Here is a 22,026-nt window from a genome sequence, read left to right as displayed (position 1 = left end):
GGCAGCAGCGCCGGGAGCTACAGCGTCAGTAAGAAGAAAAAGGTGACGCCCTTCAACTACTCCCAGGTAGAGCACCGCCCCCACGGATGGCGCTTGCGCAGAGCCTTCGGGGCGGAGTTAGGCGCCGGGCCGGGGGGCGGAGTTAGGTGCCGGGCCGGGGGGCGGAGTTAGGAGCCTGGCCGGAGGGCGGAGTTAGGAGCCGGCTGCGCAGAGACGTATGTAGTTTTGGGAGGGCGCGCCGCTGTCTTCTCCTGCGGTTCGAAGTGGTGCGGCAAAGCAACTAATTATTCGTTTGTACGGACGGGGTTTCTCAGATAAAGAACTATGCGCCTGCGTTCTCCTGGGGAAGGTGGGCAGGTGGTTACTGACGTCATAGGCCCTTCTTTTCTCGGGGTCGGGTTGACAGTGAGGTCGTAAGCCTTGCAGAAGTTCGCTTGTCCCACCTTCCTCGATTTCACCGTTGCACGTGGCTGTTCTGAGATGCCCGATGCATGTCCCTGATCCTTTTTCCAGGGGTAATTGATAGGTGCTTTTTCATTTTTCTTTTTGGTACTGATGGAGGCATGACTTAATATTTCAGTGATGTACACACAGATCTTAAAAAATAAAGGTCTACAGCGTTTTGACGGGGGGGAGGGGCAGGGGCTTCAAAAACACTCCAGGGAAAATGGAATTTTCACAATTTTTGTAACTCCCTCGTGTGTATCCACCTATGTGAGCCCACTCAGATGAGAAGCACATTCCCAGAGCTTCAGGCCTTCTCTGATGATCCTTTCCAGTCAGTACTCAATCCTCTCCCAAGATAACTGCTCTCCTGACTTCTCTGGCTGTCGATTGGCTTTGCCTGGTCTTCAGCGCAGTCTCCATGGGATTACACAGACTACTGATCTGCACTTTGTTGTACTGCTGGAAGCTGGGCCAGCTGTCTTTCTGAAACCATCAGGGTCACCCCTGGTGTGCAGGTTTCAGTGGAACTTTGACTAAGGTGAACTAAGACAAAAAGGCCTGGTAATCTACTTCTGAGAATTAGCCAGTGGCATCTCCCAGGGTCACAGCAGAACATTTTCCGACTTGCTAACTTTGGACACGGCATCAGGAGGGATCGTTCTCCAGAAGAGGACACTCTGTTCGGCAAAGACAAGGGCCTACAACAGCAAGGGAGGTGTCACTGTGTTGGCACACTGATGACGAGAGGGACACAGCTTTGGGCAACTTGGACACCGGGGAGCTATGAGTTGGTGGCTCCTGCAAGATAACTACAAGGTAGCAGTTCAAATCCCCCTGGGGCTCCGTGCTCTGAGAGAGAAGGACTTGGCACTCTACTTCCATAAAGGATCATAATCTCAGAAACCCACAGAGGCAGTTTTACACTGCCCTGTAGGGTCGTTGTGGGTCCAAATTGACTCATGGGAGTGAGTTTGAAGAGGTTCTGGGTAGGGGCTCTCTCTGAGTTGGCATCACCTTGATGGCAGGGAGTTTTTGAGCTGTCTGTCAGTATACACAGCGTTATTTTGCTTTGTCAGAGTATTTGTGAGACATTGTTTTTAAGATTCATTTATGCCAACCCTGCCCTCCTCTGTGTGCACATCTCACAACTGGTGGACATCTAAGCTGTTTCAGTTATTTGGCATTTATGTATCAGCTGCTCTAAACATACAAGTCGTAGTGTGGTTATATGCTTTCCTTCTCGTGGGTACATGACTAGGAGAATGGCTGGGTCACAGGGTGGACACATGTTGGACTCATTCCAACTCAACATACATGGTCATCAAGTCGATTCTGACCCAGCCTCCTTACCCGGCAGACTAGAACTGCTCCTGTGGGTTACTGAGACTGTAAGCCCTTATGGAAGTGGAAAGCCTCATCTTTCTCCCTCAGAGCAACTGGTGGTTTCGACCTGCTGACCTGATTAGCAGCCCAAGACCTAACCTACTTATGCCACCAGGAAGCTGTTAAATAGTATTTTCCAGAATAGAGAATGTACTAATTTGCATTCTCACCGTCCTTGAGTGTTTCTCTAAATAAAAGATACTACAAATGGATGGCTTTAAAGAACAGAAATCAATTTCCTCACAAAGAGGCAAAAAGTCTAAATCAGGGTCCCAACCATGTTGACTCCTTCTACAGACCTCTCCTAAGCCTCAGGTATCAGCTGGCAATGTTGGCATTTCTTTGCTTACACAGGCAGTCCCTGGGCTATGAACATGTTCCCAAGTGTGTCTTTGTGACAAATTTGTCAGTAGGAAGAGATGCTTACAGTCCTTATGTAGTCTCAGGCTCAAAGCCTTTGTAATGCTTTCAAAGCCTCATGTCTAGTAAGTGAAGCTGACTGCGAGGAAGAAGTTGTTTCAAGTAAGGGATGGTTCACTTGTTTTCAAAGTGAGAACAAATTTCCAGATCCTTAAAGCGCAAGTATGAGATGCCCCTAAGTGGGACATGGGTTGGTAACCTGGAGACTTGGCTATCATTGGCCCTAATGTGGCATGTTTTCCCTCATGTATGTGTCTATCTGTTCTGCCCTTTGTAAGATATCATAGAGAAGTACTGCAGGAACAACCCTACCCTGCTATGACCTCACCAAAGAAACCGCCCTCTTTCCTAACAGGGTTTGGATTTCAACACACCTCTTTAGTGGGCACACCTGAGCCTGCAATATTCTTGAAGGGTCGTTGGCCAGGTTTGTATGAGGGGCCTGCAAGAAGTTCATGGAAATATTATGGACTTTTTTCCATGAACCCTTTGATGCCCCCCCGTATGTCATGAGTACTTCGTTTGCATGTGCCGAGTTTTGATATTCTACTGTGCCAAGACCAAGGGATACAGTCGTTACATCTGGGAAAGAATGCCTCTTTTGCACCCAGAGGTATCACTGATCGACTCCCACCATGTCAAACTTCAGCAAATGGCTAAATGCCTCCAGGATGCTCGAACTTCTCAGTAACCCAAGTTGGTGGAAATCACAACCTGGTGACCCCGGGGTGCTCGGGGAGGTGAAGGGCTGGCTCAGACTCCCCCGAGTTCTTCTCCATCTTAGAAGCCTCGGTCACCCCTCGGCATAGGCTGGGAGCCCTAGCTGGTCCTTTACCCGGAGTAGTGAGTTCTCTTGTCTTGCTTTCCTTCTCTTTCCAGAGGACATTTAACTTGTGTGAGGTGCAGTAACCAGTTGCCCCAGTCCTCCCTCAGCATCCAGGAGGAGGGGGCAAAGGCAGCCTCCGTCTCAGGAAAGGCTGCTCTGCCATAGTCTTCCACTCCAGTTCCTGGTTCCACAGCACGAGGGCCGCCGGAATCTTCCTCATCTGTGTCCCTTACACACTTGTTTGATCTCTGTTGTTCTCATCAGTGTGCCTTACACATTTCAGTAGTGCATATAGCTTGCCCTGGCCTCCTACAAATCCCCCAGGAAGATAAGACACAACTTACCACAAAGTTATGGCTTAAAATAACCCCAGTTTAACTGTAAGTCAGAAGCTCTGACATGGTGACTCAGGATGTCCCAAGGCTGAAACCAAAGTTTTCAGACTGAGTTCTTGTCTGGGGAAAATTCCACTTCCAGGCTCAATTCTTTGTTGTGGTAGGACTGTGGTCCCCGTTTCTTCACCGACAGTCAGCCTCCGCCATCTTCAAAGGCAATCCAGAAAGACTCCAGCTTGTGTCCTGTCCCTCGCACACTTCAGACCCCTCCGGCTTCTCAGCTTCTGGATGCTGTTTAAAGGGTGTGTGTGATTAGGCTAGGGCCACCTGGTTAATCTCCTTTTTATAAGGTCACCTGATTTGGGCCCTAATTACATCTGCAAAATCCCTTTGCAGCGACACCTATCTTCATGCTTGATTGAATAACTGGGAGAAGGCATGTGTTCACAGGAGTCTTGAGAACTATCCTAGAATTTGATATACTACGTATAAGATCCAATAAGGAAAATGCAGTCATTCCTGTGAGCCAGAGCAGACTCTTCTAGTCTGTTGGTAACCGGTGTGGTAGAACAAGATGGACAGGGACCCCGCCGTGGCGTTGGCAATCAGAGGAGAATGGTGGGCGGCAGAGGGACTTGAAATGGTCTTTGAGTGGTGATGGACTTTAAAATGGGGACACATTCTAAGCTTGGAGCAGGTCACGTGCAAGGTTAACGCAAACTACCCAGGTTTCCTTAGCCTAGTGGCTGAATGACTCTGGTTCTTGAGTTAAAAGGGATTTCACAGATCTTTCAGCATATCAGTTTCCCTAGTTCAAGAATTTCTAGTTCAATAGTTTCAGTCATTGCGTTGTGTACAACTTATATGGGATTTAAAATTTTACATAAGACATAAACAATTTAAAATGACTTTACATAAACAATTTTAAATGACTTGGTATCATGAATTCTTTTTGTTTAAAATATATATGTTTCATATTGCAGCACTTACGAATTTAACCTTTCTGCCTTGAACAACTTAGTGAGCTCAGTGATGATGTTAACCACGCGGTGCCACCCTTGTTGTGTGTGCCAGTAATCCTTGCCAAATGTCTCTCCCCATAAACTGCAACTGACTGCTTCCTAAATCATGACTGTGAGTTTTTAATGTGGGTTTTATTCTCAAGAAATGTGCATGCTCTTTCTGCAGTCAATTTGAACTTGAGAGGAAATCCTCAAGAACTAAAGGAATTATCTTTCAGATGAAAACATTCCTAGCAGTCTCCTTTACAGCCGTCCCAGGAAACAGTCGTAGCTTCGTGGTACGAAAGCAGTTTCATTCATCATTCCAACAAGATGGGTCTGTAATTCAGCAGAAGTGTTTCAGCTTGCCAAATTGTGCAGAAGTTTTGCCTTCTTAGAATTGCAGTTCTATGTGGGTCTGGATTTCCCATGTAACTGATGAAGCTCCCGATCATGATGTGAAAATGTAGGAAGTATTGTTTCCCATCGATTTTGGCCATGATGCTGAAAATGATTCCTCTGAGCAGTGTGCTTGGAGGGGAGATGCACTGCTCAAGTAAAAGACATTTGACAATAATGAATATTTATTAAGTGTTTGTATTGTAGACTGTATCATTTGGGTACTGTATTCTGTTCCGTTTCTAGAACAGAACCAGGTACTGTTCTCAGAACAGCCCTATGTGAGTTGTGTCCGTCCCATTTTACTGATAAAAGACTAAGGCACAGAGAGGTTAAGGGAGTTTCCCGAGGCTACACAGCTAATGAATGGTAGATAGCGTCACAACTCTGGCAAGCTCTCCAGACCCCACATTCTATTTTTTTAAACCATTCTTCTTGATAAACTATCATTGTATACATTGAAAGCAACACAAGGGGGCTTCCAAAAGTTCAGAGAGAAATTCCATTACCTTTTAATTCCACTTTTCCATGAACTTCCATAATTAGATCTCTGGTATAACCCAAATCTAGGGTACTGAAAAAATGCATTTGTGGGGAATTTTGCTGAATCAGTATAAGGCAGTTGGGCTTTCCAAATTCCCACTCAAGTTGATAAAATTTACTGAAAAGTCTAACTGACCTATAGTTTGATAACTACTTGGTAATAGACTTGCTTTGATAGTTACTACCAAAAACCAAGCTCACTGACATTGAGTTAATTCTGACTCGTTCAGAATGGCCTGATAGTGCAGAGTAGAATTGCCCTCTTGGGTTTCTGAGGCTGTAACTCTTTATGGGACTAGAAAGCCTCATCTTTCTCCCATGGAGCAGCTGGTGGGTTCAAGCTGCTGACCTTGTGGTGAGGAGCAGCTAACAAAACATCTAGAGTGGAGAGAGAACGTTTGCTTTTTTAAAGAGGATAGTGCAGATGATGACAACTTTCTGTAACGAGAGCAGCCAGATAATCCTTGATTGATTTGGTTTAATCACGATGACCTCAACCTTAATGTTAATGTTAAAGGGGAGGCTCATTAAGAGTTAGCGATATGCCAACAGCATGTGCTTGCTTACTGATAGCAAAACAGACTTGAAACCCTTACTGCTGAAGGATAGAGACTACACAGCCTCACCACTGGTCCAATAAGCAGCATTATGAGAAACAGAACAGACAGCAGTTGTGAGGATTTCATTTCACTTGGTCTATTCCCCTAGAAGCAACAGTCCAGAAAGCAAACAACATTTCGTATCGTGGCAAATCTACTGAAAAAAAATTTTTCTTTAAAGGGTTAAAAGCAATGCTGCTACTTTGAGGACTAAGTGCCTAATCCAAGCCACGGTACTGTGAGTGGTCTCATGCATGCAAAAGCTAGACAGTGAAGACAGAGAAAAGTGGCGCATTTGAATTACGGTGTTGGGAACGAATATTGACTCCACCGTGCACTTCCAGATACATCAGCAAATTTGTGTCGGAGGAAGTACAGACCGCTCCTTGGAAGCCAGGATGGTGAGCTGGTGCCTCGTGTACTTTGGACATGTTATCAGGAAGGGCCCAAACTCAACACTCACTGCCGTCGAGGACATTCTGACTCATCGCTGTCCCATGGGACAGAGAACTGCCCCTGTGTGTTTCTAGGCCTATCAATCTTTATGAGAGTAGAGAGCTTCATCTTTACCCGTCAGGCTCGTGGTTTCAAACGACTGACCTTCTGATTAGCAGCCTGATGGGTAACTGACTCCACCATCAGGACCAGTCCCCTGGAAAAGGACATCGTGCTTGGTAAAGTATCGGGTCAGTGAAAGAGAAAGTCTCTCAAGAGATGGATGGCTTGACACAAGACTCCCACAAAACAACACTTCTGCGGATGGAGCGCGCGGGTGGGGCAGCGCTTCGGGCTTCGGTAAATGGGCTCGCGGTGGGTGGAAATGACTTGGTGGCTCTGTAACGTACTTTGTAAAAGTGGACATAAGTCACCCAGTCTCTCCCCCCAATCATTGTAATTTGTGTTTTCCACGTGTATGGTTTTTCATCATTTCATTTGGTATATAATAATATAGTGTTCTCTGTTTTCACTTAGCGTTATTTCAAGAACATTGCTAGTCTTCTCAATTAGACTTTTAAAATATGCATAATGTCATTTATGTTGTTATTGTTGAGACTCGATTAGACTTTTTAATCGTTTCAAGGAAACGATTATGTTTCAAGGAAGTTATAGTCTTACTTAATCGACAGGCTTGCACGTCCCGGTTGCAGCTTTACGTTTGTGCCGTTTGACTAGTCGTGACTAGAGTGAGCTCTTTGCATGTGGACCTCTGCTAAGCAGCTGTCGCTGGGCATCTGATTGCTCGGTGCGGACACAGGATGTCGTAACCATAAAAAATGCCTCTTGTCATCCTTGCGTCTCAGTCGGAGGCAGACAAACTGCTCACTGTCTGAACAGGTGAAGTCATCTTTCTGGGGTTCTAGAGTTTGGGGAACCCCTGGGTGGTGCAAACGGTTAACACCAGTGCCTGCTCACCAGAAGATTGGCTATTCAAGTTCATGCAGAGGTACCTCAGAAAAAAGCCTGGTAGCCTCCTCCCCCAGCATCAGCCATTGAACGCCTTCTGGGACGAAGTTCCCTGCTGACTGACACACGTGGGGTGGCCAGGAGTTGCAGCCCTCTCAACCGCATCTGGTCTTCAGCGGGCACACCCGGGCTGAGACCCCAGCCTCCGCAATACCAGTGTGCACAACAGGCGCGCATGTGCTTGTTGGCGGGCCAGCGGCGGCTCCTTCTGCACGGGGACGGCCATCAGCCCCTAGTGCTGTGCAGAGCTGGCAGCCCGCACCACTAGGCGTTGCCTCTTTCCACTTTCTCTGGGCGTCCACTCCTCAGGGTGGGACCGCTCATCTCGTAAAGTCTCCGTGTCGTAGTGGTTTAGTGGTGTGGAAACTATAGATCAGTTTTTGTTTTGTTTTCTAACAGCCAAACCCCACGGGCTGGGTCCTTGCTTGGCAGTCGTCGGGCCCCCCCTCTCCTGCCGTGAATAGAAACAGGCACCCTGGCTTGGCTGCGGCCCAGGGAGAGGGCAGAGCTAGGTGGAATAAAGAGCAAAGCAAGCGGAAAGCCGGGCCTGGGCCTGGGGGCCGGAGTGCTTTTGGAGAGAGCCCAGAGGAGAGTGGGAAGAGAGCCCTCCACTCTCTCAGGGCAGGATGCAGCTCGGGTCCCCCTCTTTGTCCTGTCTTCAGCGGAGGACTGAGTGAACCAGGCAGCAGGAGTCCCTTTGGAAAGGCACTTCCATGTTCTCCTCTGGCTTGCTCCCCATGCGCTCTGCGGGCGCGGACGTCAGGCCCTCTCTTTACATCACGGCCCCCTCACTCTCAGCAGATGCTGCCGGAGCTCAGAGATGCGCCAGCTCTCTGTTGGCTCGTTGAGGGGCCAACTGTTCTTGGTGGCATCTGAGGAAGTGCCACCGGCCTGAGTCTGAAGGACTTGAGGCATTTCTGACTGGCAGTGTTCTCCCAGGCCTCTCCTTTTGGGGGGGCGGGGGGGGGGCCTAGAAACATAAAAGCTTGCATGAAGAAACCCCGTGCCCTTTCACTATGCACACAACAATCTAGGCCTTCCAGAAGGCTCTCCCCACTAGGAATCATAGAAGGGGCGTAAACAGGGAGAAATGCAGTCCTGAGCATTTCTGGCGTGGGAGAGAAAGCTACCAGCACCTCCATGACACCCGAGGTGGGCCGTGGAGGGAAGACCCAGAGGGCAGGGCCGGGGCTTTTAAGAGTCCGAGGAGAAAACCCGGGCCCGGTGACTGTCAGGGACCCAAGGTGAGCGTGTCTAAGGGCCCCTGCCAGTTTTAGAAGACAGAAAGGGACTTCATAAACCTGATGCATCCGATAGCTCCATAGACTGCTCAGTGAGGATGGTGCCAGGGCCCTTGAACTCTCAGGAGCCTGGACCTAGAGGGGAGCTTAATTCAGTGAGAGGGAGAGAAACTGTAATCAACCTGCCACCAAGTTGCTGGCTGATCTCTCCGAGGAATGGTCCCATATCTTGGACTTAATGTTGGTTTCTGCTGCTGGCAAATGGGGCACTCAGCAGTGGCAGTGGCCAAGTCAGCCTTGGTGAGCGGAAGTCCATGTTGCTGTGCCATGCATAACCTCCATCCCTGCCACCATGTCCACTTTGTTCATGTGTCCATTGGGCGATAACAGGAGTGGCAGAGGAAAGAGGAGGACCAGTCTCCACAGCGCATGTCATCTTATCCACTTGATTATTAAAGTCCTCCTCTTCAGAGGTAACCCTTTGCTGAGTGTTCACGTGAGATACAATTTACTTTCTTGACCCATTCAGAGAGGTCTATTCATATACCTCTTCCCCACACCTCCTTGTCACCAATTTTCCAATCATGGTCTTTCCAGTTCCCTGACCATCCAGCCAAGCCATTAGCCACAGCCCATGAATCAGTATACAGTCTCACATCTGGCCATTTTTCCTTATATGCAAACTGAACGGGCAGGTGCACTACTCGAAGTTCTGCCCATTGGGAAGATTTCCCTTCACCACTGACCTTTAGGGAGATCCCAGAAAGGGGCTGTAGTGCTGCTGCTGTCCACTTACGAGTGGCACCTGCATATCGTGCAGAGTCATCCGTAAACCAAGCATGACTTTTTTGGTCTTCAGTTAAAGTATGGTAAGGAACTCCCCAGGAGGCCATAGGTGCAGACTGGGAGAAAGGAGGTAATGTGACAGGAGTGGAAACTGTGGGCATTTGGGCAAAAGCCATCTACAGGCTACCCAGGGAACATCCTGTCTGAACAGAAGAACTAAAATTTTCGTAGACAACCCAGGCTGTCTGGTCTCAAACATTTTATGTTGAGCTCTAGAAGCTAAGACACAGAGCCCATGCTGTCAGATTTCATGAAGATGGCGTTCTAGAACAGGCTAAAGTAATGTCAAACTCGGAGTGAAGGTTGCCCCTGGGCATGGAAGGTATTAATGAGGAAAGGACTTGAAAGAAGTTTCTGGAACGATGGAAATGGTGATAAGAAAGCAGGTTACACAAGTGTAAACAGTAGTCAGAACTTGCAAGCCCTATCCTTAAGATCTGTACATGTCACTGCATGTAAGTTATATCTTAATTGTTAAAAGATTTTTTCTTACAGACTGGGAAGTTTGGCTCTTGCATTAGAAACCTGCAGTGATTTCTTGGGCTTGGTTTTGGTTTGTGATAGATCTATCTGCCTGCTTGTTCAGGGCACACTCTGACAGTAGCCAGCTGACCTGTGGCCTCTGTTCTCTTCTCTACTTTCCTTCCTCAGGATGCCCACATCCTGCTTCAGCCTGGGTTCTCTGGCTGATGCGACCTTAATGTTTCAGCACACAATCGGACAGCAGTAGTTCAACCCATTGTCATCCAGCTAATTCCGACTCCTATTGATTCTATAGGGTTTCCGAGGTTATAAATCTGTACAGAAGGAGGCTGCTTCATCTCTCCCCCACTCCACACCCCACCCCCTCCCAGCATCTGGTGGGTTCAAACCATTGGCCTTTGGTTAGCAGCCCAATGCTTAATCCACTGCACAAGGGCTCCTTCAATATCATAATAGGAGGAACTTAATGGTGTCATAGAGATGGTGAGACTCAAATTGGCCTGACCTGGGTTTGAATCCAAAGATCACCCATTGTGTAGGCTAGAACATGTCCCCTGAGCCTCAGTCTCCTTTTCTGTACACTGGGCAAACAGAATGAAATGAGCTAGCTCAAGATAGATAGCACACAAGGAGTCAGGCACATGGCGGCCAGGACTCCGCCAGGCTTCTGTGGCTTTTCCACCTGTGCTGCTGCTCCCTCCTCGGGCATGGAGTGCCTGCAGGGACTCGGATGCACGCTTCCCTAGTATGTGCTGTGGGATCACACAGGTGTTACATGTTCTTTCTCCCAGAGAGCAGTCAGGGAACTTGACTAAAAGAAACAGCCCTCTAACCATTTTCTGTGTTTGTAGGGCATCGGCATGGAGGTCACGAGTGAGAGTAAAATGGTGTCCTCCGATTTCAGCACAGGGCCTGCGGAAAGAGCCGCCAAGCCTTTGCAGTTTAAGGATCCCAACTTTGTGGTAAGCTTCTAAGGAATTTCAGATTTAAAAACCCGAATACACACACCACAGCCTCTGGTTTTGCTGGGCCCACAGCTGAGTGGTGACGGTACCTCTTCCTTTACCAACTTGAATGCCCCTTCCCATCCCCAAGAATTCCCCCCCATGGGCTGGAGTGATGGAGCAGGGGCCTTTCCTGCTGACCCCCCACTGTGTTAGGCCCCGCAGTTTGGGTGCCTTCTGTGGGAGTTTTTACAGGGTGCTGTTTGGAGAGCAGGCCCTTCAGTGATTATCTGATTACTGCTCCCCTTTCGTTGGAATGTGATGTAGATGAGGCTTGAGCCTGCTTCCTAACGACCAGTGCTTTCCTTCGGTTCTGGAAGTAGAGCTGAGCTGTACAGCCATAAAACAGGAAAAGGGTCTCTTCATTCTTGAGAGAGACTAAATTACAGCAGTTCAGATGACACCATTTGTAGTTACTTTTCGTTGATTTCCATTGTGGAGATACAGCATGATCAGTGCCTACAACAGAATTCTGTCATTCCACACCATTTTATTGTGGCAATGTCATGGGGCCAGAAAGCTAAGGCCTCTGGACGGCTCTCCATGCCATAATTGAGGCTTACGCGGGTTTCCAGCATTACCAGCCATTTACAAGGCAGAGACTTGCCCCCAGAGGGGTGGTTAGAGATGCAGTCCTGAATTTTAAATCTAACTGCACAGTTGGTTGATTTGAAAATGATGGGAAATTCATGAATGAATCCCACAAGTTTTGATCCAAGAAAGGATTGAATTTTTTACATGCATGCCTAAAAAAGTAGCCCCTTTGTTTCTGCCCCTTCATCAACGCATGGGTTTTGGCAACCCCAAAGTGTTGCTTTTTTATAGCTAAGATTAAAGCGTCCAATGTAATAACTTACAAAACCCAAACAAAACAAAATCCTAGGGGCACAAACGATGGCTGCCAGCGCGAGGAGGAGTGCGACCGAGCCATGAGTGCGCATGCGGCAGGTCCTCACATGGCAGCCTCAGTTGATGTTTCTTTCTCCCACCCCGCTTGTCGAGCATTCCGGCCACGGAGGTGCAGTGGCTGGCAAGAAGAACAGAACCTGGAAGAACCTGAAACAGATTCTCGCTTCGGAAAGGGCATTGCCGTGGCAACTGAACGACCCTAACTGTGAGCTATCTCGAGCCTTCCGTGTGTTTATAATGTTCACAGCAGGGACTTTCTTGTAACAAGCCTGCATTATCTTCTGGTGTTTGGAAGAGGGAGCGGGAAAAGGTTTGTCACTTGAGTTTCCAGTGGCATCAGTCTGGGAACCTGTGCGTGTACTTCCTCATTGCTGGCCGTGGAGTCTGTTTGTTTGTGTTGTCATGAGTGTGTGGTCTTCTAGGGTCACTGTTAGCACTTTCCGGCTGGAGAAGTAGGTCCTGATACAATAATATTAGTGTCTCTTTTCGACAAACTTTTTGTTCCACTCTTCAAGTTGGTTCCCAGGAATCAGGAAGCTCACTTCCCCCAGCCTGCTGGACGGCCAGCTGTGTGAGCCTCAGGATAAAGGCTTTATGCGGCAGATGGCCACCTCTGTGTAAAACACTGCCAGGTGTGCCATTTAACATGAAGGACAAGGGCAGGCTCCCTGTTCCGCCCACCTGTCCTACCGCACCCTTTCCATGGGGTGACCCAGGATGGTGACAAGTAAGTCAGGCAGTTGTCTAGCTGTGGACATCCACATCCATGTGCCCGGGCCCAATCTGTGGGTTGGTTGGCATCTCATCCCCATTACCCTGGGGACTCTGAGACTGTGCATAGATCTTGTGGGCAGATGGGTTTCCGGGGGTGGGTCTGCTGGAGTGGAGGGTCTGTGGTGAGAGGGCAGGGCTTGACCCTCAGCCCACAGCTCATCATCGGCATTCTGGTACTTCCCAGGACTCCTCCTGTACTTCTTTGGTTAAGCCCCAGAAAGTTCTCTGCAGGCTCAGTCACAAACTAAACAGTTCGGGGTTCTTATTCCACAGTGCTAGATAGAAGGGTCAAGGTTTGGATGTTGGAAGCCAGTTTGGCTATCTTCCTTTTCCTCCCTTCCAGACTTCAGCGTTGATGCTCCTCCATCCTTTAAACCAGCCAAGAAGTACTCCGACGTCTCCGGTCTCCTTGTGAGTATGAGTCCACCTCCCTGACTTAGAACATTAACCTGGAAAGAAGATTCCAGAGTCAAAATGTCTGTTTAGACCAGTGGTTCTCAACCTTCCTAATGCCGCGACCCTTTCATACAGTTCCTCATGTGGTGGTGACCCCCAACCATACAGTTATTTTCATTGCTACTTCATCACTGTCATTTTGCTACTGTGATGGATTGGGTGACTCCTATGAAAGGGTAGTTTGACCCCCAAAGGGGTCGAGACCCACAGGTTGAGAACCGCTGATGTAGACCATGTTGAATGTCGAGCCCTGCTGCTCCAGCCTGGAGCCCGTGCCCTGGCAGTGGGAACCGGGTTTACGAGGAAGTGTTCCTGTGGTTCCTTCATGGACACCACCTGGGCTGTCGGTGTGGGCAGCCAAGAGGAAGGGCTGCCCCAGAAGGCCGCAGGCTCGAGTTGCAGTTCCCCTTCCTGTGCTTGTTAACTGTGGCCCTCACATGGAAGAAACAACTCCTTTGTTTTTCCATTGCTGAACTTCTGTTTTTAATTTTCTTGCTTTTTTTTAAACCTAAGCATCTCTGAAGGGGCCGTATGGTCAGGGTGGTCATTTTCAAGCTTGTTCTTAAGCACCAGGCCCTCTTTTCCAAATGAGATCTTTCACGGAATCCAAATATACCCAGCACTGGCGCTCACCTCCTGGCTGGCTCCTTTCTGGGTCTGGTCCTCTGACCTCCTCCCCACACGTCCCCACCACAGTGACTCAGGAAACCAGCAGGGCTGCTGTAAGAAGGAGACTTGGACAGACCGCCGAGCCCGAGTGCCTTGTTCCTGCCTCTATGGACATAGTAAATGAAGTGTGGAACCTGAGAAGGCAGCCCTATAGGACATAACAGAACGGCTGCTGTGGGTTTCCAAGACTAAAGCTTTATAGGAGTAGAAAGCCTCGCCTCTCTTTCATGGAGCAGCTAGAGGTTTAGAACTGCTGACCTGGCACTTAGAAGCCCAATGTGAAATCCACGACACCACCACGCCTCTTTGGTCCCATATAGATTAGTGCTTATCCCCTATAAAATATAATGCTTATGGCATACCATTTTACTAGGTAAGCTAAACTATTACTTGGTTTTAAAGAGATTCTAGGGCTCATTTGGGTTTAAAGTTTAAGGATTATTTAAGGCCAATAATTTTGGGGATTCATCCAGTCTCCAGACCCCCACGTCTGAAGTCCATGAGAATTTGAAATTCTGTTCTGCATTTGCCTCCTTTTGATCAGAATTCCTCTCTTCATAGGTGGTATCTTTTTTCTTTAAATCATTTTATTGGAGGCTTGTGTAACTCTTATCCCAATATATACATCCATCCATTGTTTCAAGCACATTTGTACATTTGTTGCCATCATCATTGTGTTAGTCTGGGTACTTTAGAGAAACAAATTCACAGAAACTCATGTGCAAGAGAGACTTTTATGTAAAGGTTAAGTGCATCAAGGAAACATCCCTACCCAGTGCTGCCCAAGCCCACAAGTCCGACATTAGCCCATATGTCTGATACCAATCCACAAAGTTCTCCTCCATCTCACAAAACACACACTATGATGACGACTGCAGGAGGAAAGCCAAATCAGTGAACGTGTAAGCATCTCAGCACTGGCAGGGATCTCTACATGCTGCTCCAGCTGCATCGGGGCAGGTCCATGTGGCTTCTCCTCAGGGTTGTCCTGCAGGAAGTGAGCCTTGCCAGCTAAAGCTAGGAACTGGCCAAGGCAGCTTCACCCTGGTGCGACCATCAGAAAGTAAGAGACCTGAGAACTCGAAAGGCGAGGCTCACTGAGCCATTTATCCCTCCACCCTTCAGTTAACCCCATGTGTTTATTGGCCAGGTTGGCACAATAAAATAACTACCTCAATCATTCTCAAAACATTTGCTTTCTGCTTGAGTCCTTGGTATCAGCTCCTCATTTTTCCCCTCCCTCCCCATACTCCCCTCCCTCATGAACCCTTGATAATTTATAAATTATTACTTTGTCATATCTTACATTTTCCTACTTACATTGTCTGATGTCTCCCTTCACCCACTTTTCTGTTGTCCATACCCCAGGGATTAGGTGATATGTAGATCCTTGTAATCCGTTCCCTCTTTCCACTCCACCCTCCCTCTACCCTCCTGGTATCGCCATTCACCACTGGTCCTGAAGGGATCATCTGTCCTGGATTCCCTGTGTTTCCAGTTCCTATCTGTACCAGTGTACATCCTTTGGTCTAGCTAGATTTGTAAGGTAGAATTGGGATCATAATAGTGGGTTAGGGGGAAGCATTTAGGAACTAGAGAAAAGTTGTATTTTTCATTGTTGCTACAGTGCACCCTGACTGGCTTGTCTCCTCCCCCAGACCCTTCTGTAAGGGGATGTCCATTTGCCTACAGATGGGTCTTGAGTCCCCAATCTGCACTCTCCCTCATTCACAATGATTTGATATTTTTTTTCTTTGATGCCTGATATCTGATCCCATGGACACCTTGTGATCACATAGGCTGGTGTGCTTCTTCCATGTGGGCTTTGTTGCTTCTGAGCTAGATGACTGCTTGTTTACCTTCAAGTCTTTAAGACCCCCAGACACTATATCTTTTGATAGCCAGGCTCCATCAGCTTTCTTCACCACATTTACTTATGCACCTGCTTTGTCTTCAGCAAATGTGTCGGGAAGGTGAGCATCATGGAATGCCAGTTTAATAGAACAAAGTGTTCTTGCATTGAGCGGTACCATGTTTTACTGCAGGAATCATTTCGTGACTGTCCTGTCTCTTGTTAGACTCAACTTTTTTTAGGTATAATTTACATAGGATAAAATTTACATAGCCTAATAAGTATGCAGTGTGAAGTCTTGACCACTGTCTTCAGCCATTTCCAGCACCCCCAAGGGCTTTCCCCTTGTGTCCCTTTGCAGTTCCCACCAGCCAGCACCAGAAATCTGAATCCCATCGCTATGGGTTCATTTTGCATGTTCTATATCATCATATGAATGGAATCAGATGATATGTGTTCTCTCATGTCTGGCTTTATTTACATATTTATTGATGTTAATTGTTTAGTAGGATGTTTTAAGCTTTGTCAGTCTTATATCATGTATGAATAGTTCCTTTATTTTTGTATTGCTGACTAATATTCCACTGTATGAATATACCACAAGTTGTTTATTCATTCTCCTGTCATGGCCCTGTTATAAGGAGAATAACGCGCCCCCCCCTCCCCCAAAGATACCCAGGTCCTCATCCCTAAAATATAAACACGTCACGTGACAATGAGGGCTGGCTGTGCAGAAGCAATCATGGTTGCCTCTCGGTTGATTGTGAAATAGAGTCTGTTCTGGACACTCAGATGGCCCCTGTAAGCACCAGGGCCCTTCAAGGTGCAAGAGGAAGGTGCAGCGTTGCTTCCTCGGAAGGCAGAGGAAGTCCCTTGCGCCATTGCCGGACTCTTGTGGGTGGCCTCTGGAAGCTGGCAAAGGCAAGCAAGCCAAATGTCCTCCACACAGAGCTCCAGAAAGGAACGCCGCCCTTCTCACCTGCTGCTTTTGGTCCAGGGAGAACCACCCACGCTGGACTGCCGTGGAACTGTGAGACGATGAGTGTGTGCTGTCTGCGCCACGTGTTCCTTGGTGGTTTGTCAGAGCAGCCTTGGGAAACTGAAGGCCGATCTGGGGAAGGTCCGTTTGCCCTTGAGACTAGGGTGTGTCCTGCTGTCCTTGGTGGGAGTGGTTTGTAAATGCTAATTGGGTCAACTTGTTTTGTAGCTGTGTTTTCTGAAAATCCTTACTGGTTTCTCTGCCTGCTGTTGGATTCAGTACCGATAGCAGAGTGTTGAGGTCCCCTCCGTCTAGTGGATTTGCCCATGACTCTGCTCAGTTTCGACCTGTGTATTTTAAAGCTCTGCTGTTAGGTACTGAGCTGTTTAGGATGAGGTCTTCGTGGAGCATAGATGCCTTCAGCATTATGTCACTGCTCTGGAGTCACCTTGATCCACGTGGCTGCTCCAACTCTGACGGGCTTGTGTCCGCAGCTGTGGTTTTCTTGGTAGTATTGTGTGTGTCTCTGACTTTATAGTAGAAAGCATGTAGTTGGATGTTGGTCTTTATTTACCCAGACAACATGTCTGAACTGGCATCTTTGCGTTATTTGCCTTTAAAGGGAATGTTGGATTTGCGTCTGCCATCTTAGTGTTTGGGAAAGCCGGGTGTGGGGGTAGGGCGGCTTTCTGTTCCCGTCAAGAGTGACGTCTCAGAAACCCACAGGGCCGGTTCTATGGTCGCCATGGGTCAGAGTTGACTCAGTGGCTGCGAGTTTGTTTTTGTTTATGTTAGTAGTTGCTTTCAGTTGTTCATTTGTTCCTTATTTTCTGCCTGCTTTGGGTTTAGTTTTTACAGAAAAAAGAGACAGCAGTGAGATAACTCCATATACCCTACACTAATTTTTCCCTATTACTAACTTGAGTTTTATCATACATTTGTTACGATCAACGGACCCATGTTGATGCATTGTTATTAAGCAAAGCCCATAGTTTATTCCGATCTCCTTAATTTTTACTTTTCCTTTTCTGTCCCCGGACCCCATCCGAGGTACCGTGTTGCATTGACTCGCCCTGTCTCCTTAGCCTCATGGCATGGTTGGGCCAGCTACGACAGCAGACTAGCACTTAGGCAGAAGTCTACACACCCTCCCACCAGAGCGCCAGGTTATCCTAGGTGCAGGTGTGAGGGTGAACAGCACACGGGTCTGGAAGGGTCCCATCTCGCAGTGCTTCCTCGGGGGCAGACAGGGGGCTTGGGGATGTTCTTGTTAGGGGCCACGGAGTTGGCTCCGACCCGTGACACTGTGTAGAACAGACTGGAACACTGCCTCGGCGCCTCCTCCCTCGCTTCTGGGTTTGAGCCCAGGGTCGGAGGAACTGTTGGCAAGCCATTCCACTGAGGGTCGCCCGCTTTCTACTGACCCTCTGCTTGCCCAAGAACCACGTCCCCTTGAGGACCCGTCCCGTCCCGAGTACGTGAGAGGAAGGCTCACCCTCCTCACAGATGGTGTTAAAAGGGCGCTTCAGTCTCAGCTGTAATGTTAACACATTTAAGGAGAGCGTGTTACTCACAGCTCAGAAGCCCCGTAAGTAACGAGTATAGACCGAGCCAGCTGCGCCCAGCCAGCCGAGGAGCTTTTTTTCCCCTGTGTGGGCGCTGCAGGCAGGCACACTGGCCACACCTGTGGTTAGCCCTCATCTCAGAGCTGTGGAAAGAACTGGGGCTCTGGGAGAGCCCTGGGCCTACAGCCCTGGCAGCCTCCAGAAAGCAAGCCCCTCGGCTGCCGGTCACCCTGCAGCAAGCGGGAGCAGAGCTGTTCGCCGACTGCCCTTGGGGCTGGCAGCCTTTGTCTCCTTCGGTGAGGGAATCCAGAGCAGGTGGACCGTGGGAGTGGGGGGTCTTTACTGCCCAACCCTGGGGTCACTTGGCACCCTCCTCCTGTTCAGAAGACTGGACACTGGCTCCTGGGGGAGTCCAGTCTGTCCGAGTCTTGTCAGTGCCCTTTTGGTTGGAGCCACAGGGCCTTCTGTGGTCAGCAGCCTTCCTGGCAGAGAGAGCTGACCTTGGGCAGGCTGGCTCAGCACGGGTGGGAGTGGGAGCGAGGCAGCCATGAAACTGGAGCCAGGCTGGGGCCGGCTCCTCCGTGGAGGACAGACGATCAGAGTCAGATGCTAGGCCACGCTCTCCTTTCTGCTCAGGGCTCAGGGCTGCCTCCCCTCTGCCTGTGAGCCCCATGCTACCTGCCTAGCCAGGTGCCCCCCCTCCACTCGTCCACTCATGATCCTGCCTGGCTTCCCAGCTAAGCCTCCCGTCTGTGGCTGCCGTAGGAAGTGTAGTGGAGGGAGACACTGCAGACCTCTAGACCGAGCCAAAGAGGCAGGAGGCTACTACTGTTGCGAGCGTTTGTTCATCTTCGTTTTTGAGCAGTCATCCGTCCAGGTGTCCTTCCCGACACACTGAAGTCCAGGGCCTCAGCGAGGCCACTCCCCACCAGTCCAGGGAAGAAGCAAAGACTCCTTGGAGCCTGAGAACTGCACACCTCACTTCCCTTCAGCGCGGGGCTGCTTCCCCAAAGCCCCTCCCTCCTCACAGAGTCGCCTCCCCCCACAGACATGTGCATGTGAGTGATGGGAAGCGATCTGTCTCGACTTTAATAGCATCTGTAGCAGCTTTTTTTCAATGACTCAACCCCATGTTTCAGATTGTGTGGAAGGGACACAGCGAATGCACTGCTTGCCTCCTGGAAGCTTGTGGAATCAGGCCCAGAGAGGCTGATGACATCAGCCAGTGGGAAGCAAGTCCTCCTCTCTGGGACTGCCCCACCCATTTGTCCCTCCAGTCATGCATCTCGCTATCCTTTGTACAAACTCGAACCCCATCAATGTCCCACTGTGTATTCGGGGTCATGCTGGGAGCTGGTGCACAGTGATTAGCAGACCGCAGGGCTCCTGTCCCCGGAACTTGGAAGCAGAGTGCCATGTGGATAATAAACTTGAAAAGAGCTAGGAGAAGCCTCCCAGAAGAGCTACTGGTGATAGCACAGTGGAGGGGGAGCCGGACCCATGGTGGGGGGTCTGGTGGGCCCACACACAGGCTGTGGCTTTGGGGCTGAGCACTCAGCATGAGTAAGGGGTTAACAAGCAGAGCGGGCTGGGTGGAGGATGGTGAAGGGCACACAGCAGGAAGGAGGGACGAAGGCCAGGCTGGTGAGAACCAGAGCTTGGCCAGCAGCTCAGGAAGAGGCTGGGGAGGGAGGAGGGCCCAGGTCTTTTCTCAAAGCTGATGAGCCATGCTGAGGGCTGGGGCCTTTGTCCCCAGGACAGCGAGGAGCCACTGAGGGCTCTTGACGTGAAGGAGGGGCCTGCTCAGAAGTGCAGGGTGCAAGGAGATGGTGCTGGACTGCCTCCTGGGGCAGGTGTGGCTGGGCCCCCAACACCGGGCACGCTGTGCACAGGGTGTGGGGAACAGGAGAGGGAGCGCTGGGAGCCAGGTGGAGTGGAGCCGAGAGGGGTGGGCATGCCACACGTGGAGGGGGCACACTCCCCATCCCCAGGAGTGATCGCTTGAGGCAGGAGTGGGGTTGAAAACAGGGAGGGACAGAAGTCATGAGTTCTGATTTGGACCTGTTGCTTGGAGCCCTTGAGGTCCCCATGAGAATGTTCCAGGATCTGATGTTATTCCCCGTACCCTGAAGCATTGCTCAAGTCCGGGAAGATTAATGAGCCTCTGCCAAAGGGAGCAAGTTAGTGCTCTCTGTGACAGGGGACGACGTAATGAAGATGCATTTCACTTGCAGTGAAATGGGAAACGGAGGGGAAAAGACCTATTGAAAACTTGTGCTTTTTCTCTCTGCTGTACTGTGCCTCTTTCCCACCCAGGCCTCCTACACAGACCCCCAGAGCAAGCTGCGGTTCAGCTCCATCGAAGAGTTCTCCTACATCCGGAGGCTGCCGTCCGACGTTGTCACTGGCTACCTGGCCCTGAGAAAGGCCACGAGCATCGTCCCCTGAGCCCCGAGGGCTGCCACCACATGGGAAATAGTGGTTTCAAAGACTTCGGCCTCAGAGTTTTGTTTCACGGAAACACCATTCAGCTGTCGGTCAGAAAGTGCCAGTGCTGGTCTTTGGAAAGAACGTTTGGCTTTAATTTAAGGACTTTGTTTCTTTCCCCTGTCAGTTTGCCCTCCAACTGTGATGTTAAATTATATTTCACTTGTTGCCTCAAGTAAAGTTGTTTGACAAGAAAGTACAAGAAAATTCAATGAGGTGGTTTTTTTCCAAAGATGACACGAATCCGAATGGCTGGGTACCTGGGTGGCCTCTGCTCCTGGTGACTCACCCTGCAGAGCAGGCCTGTCTCCCTCTGACCAGAGGCTTGGAAGAGGCCCCACACAGATCCCACCCAGAGCACTGAGGCACTTGCCCTCCTCCTTGTGCCTCAGCCTCCCCATCAGCCCCCCAGCCCTGGCCCCACTTTGGAGGGGGTCCCAGCACGGACGCTGCATTTGTCCAAGAAATGTTCTTGTCTTGCACTTTGGTTGCAATCTGCCCCAGAAAGACAGTATCTGTTCTGCATCCTACGGGAAGAGAAAGCATTTCCTTGGACTGGGAAAGCGAACACACCGGGCCACCCAGGGGCTGTGTTCTCTGCTCTTCCAGGGAGACCAGTGGGACAAGTGGGGTAGGGATTAGGGATCCAGGTGCTCCTTCTGAGAAAGCCCCTCCCCCAGGCTTAGAGACAACAAAGCAGGAGTCAGCCAGAGAGCAGTGCTGGGCCAGCTGACAGCTGCCCGGAACCTGGCTTCCTTTCCTCCAGGGGCAACATCCCAGTGTCACTCACCACCTTCCCCCTCGCTAGCGGCGGAAGGATAGAAGTGGTGCTAGCTCTCTGTGCCCTCTCCTCTACCCCCCACCCCCCCAAATGGACCTGTGGTGATGGCCAGGAGAGGTGGGGAACAGCTTTTAAGTCCACACTAACCGAAAGCACCTGAGCCTCTGGTCCTCAAACCATCAGGATTACCCGAGGGCTTGCTGACACATGGATGGAGTCCCACTCTGCCCCCCGCCCTCCGCCCCCCGTGCTGCCAGAGTGACCAGTGTAGATCTGTAGTGGGGCCCAAGACTGCATTTATGATGAGGGATCAGGCTGCAGACCCCGGGCCATTCTGAGAGACCCACTGCCGGATGAAAGAGAAGGGTTTTTCTTGGGTTCCATTCTTGATTCTGCAATGTGTGCCAATAGTCCATTTAGGAAACCCCCCAGCTTCCCTTTCCGTGCAAACAAGCAAGTAAGCCAAGGGTCCTTCCTGCTTAGCTTCCACCTTCAGTGAGAAAAAGAAAATGGGGAGGTAGAGCTCCATCTTTCCCTGTGAGTGCCCTGGACCATTGCCGACA

The 22,026-nt window shown here is 49.8% G+C and overlaps 1 protein-coding gene across 2 annotated transcripts; it reads left to right on the top strand.

The window, feature by feature from the left end:
* The first annotated feature begins 6 nt into the window (after positions 1-6).
* On the top strand, positions 7-20,894 carry INO80C (INO80 complex subunit C). 2 transcript variants are annotated; one of them, XM_013004790.2, is made up of 5 exons: positions 7-66; positions 10,839-10,949; positions 11,994-12,105; positions 13,018-13,085; positions 20,512-20,894. In XM_013004790.2, exons 2-5 carry the CDS (start codon positions 10,848-10,850, stop codon positions 20,641-20,643), a joined length of 414 nt encoding a protein of 137 aa, XP_012860244.1. In that variant the 5' UTR covers positions 7-66; positions 10,839-10,847; the 3' UTR covers positions 20,644-20,894. The 2 variants fall into 2 exon arrangements, with proteins under 2 accessions (XP_012860244.1, XP_045152173.1); XM_045296238.1 differs by having other exon boundaries at positions 12-42.
* The last annotated feature ends 1,132 nt before the right edge of the window (positions 20,895-22,026 follow it).

Source organism: Echinops telfairi, unplaced genomic scaffold, assembly GCF_000313985.2.
Source record: "Echinops telfairi isolate 266 unplaced genomic scaffold, ASM31398v2 ScPeMD7_7400;HRSCAF=8409, whole genome shotgun sequence".
NCBI lineage: Eukaryota > Metazoa > Chordata > Mammalia > Afrosoricida > Tenrecidae > Echinops > Echinops telfairi.
The sequence above is the reverse complement of the archived record's forward strand: the minus strand, read 5'-3'. Positions and strand labels throughout refer to the sequence as shown.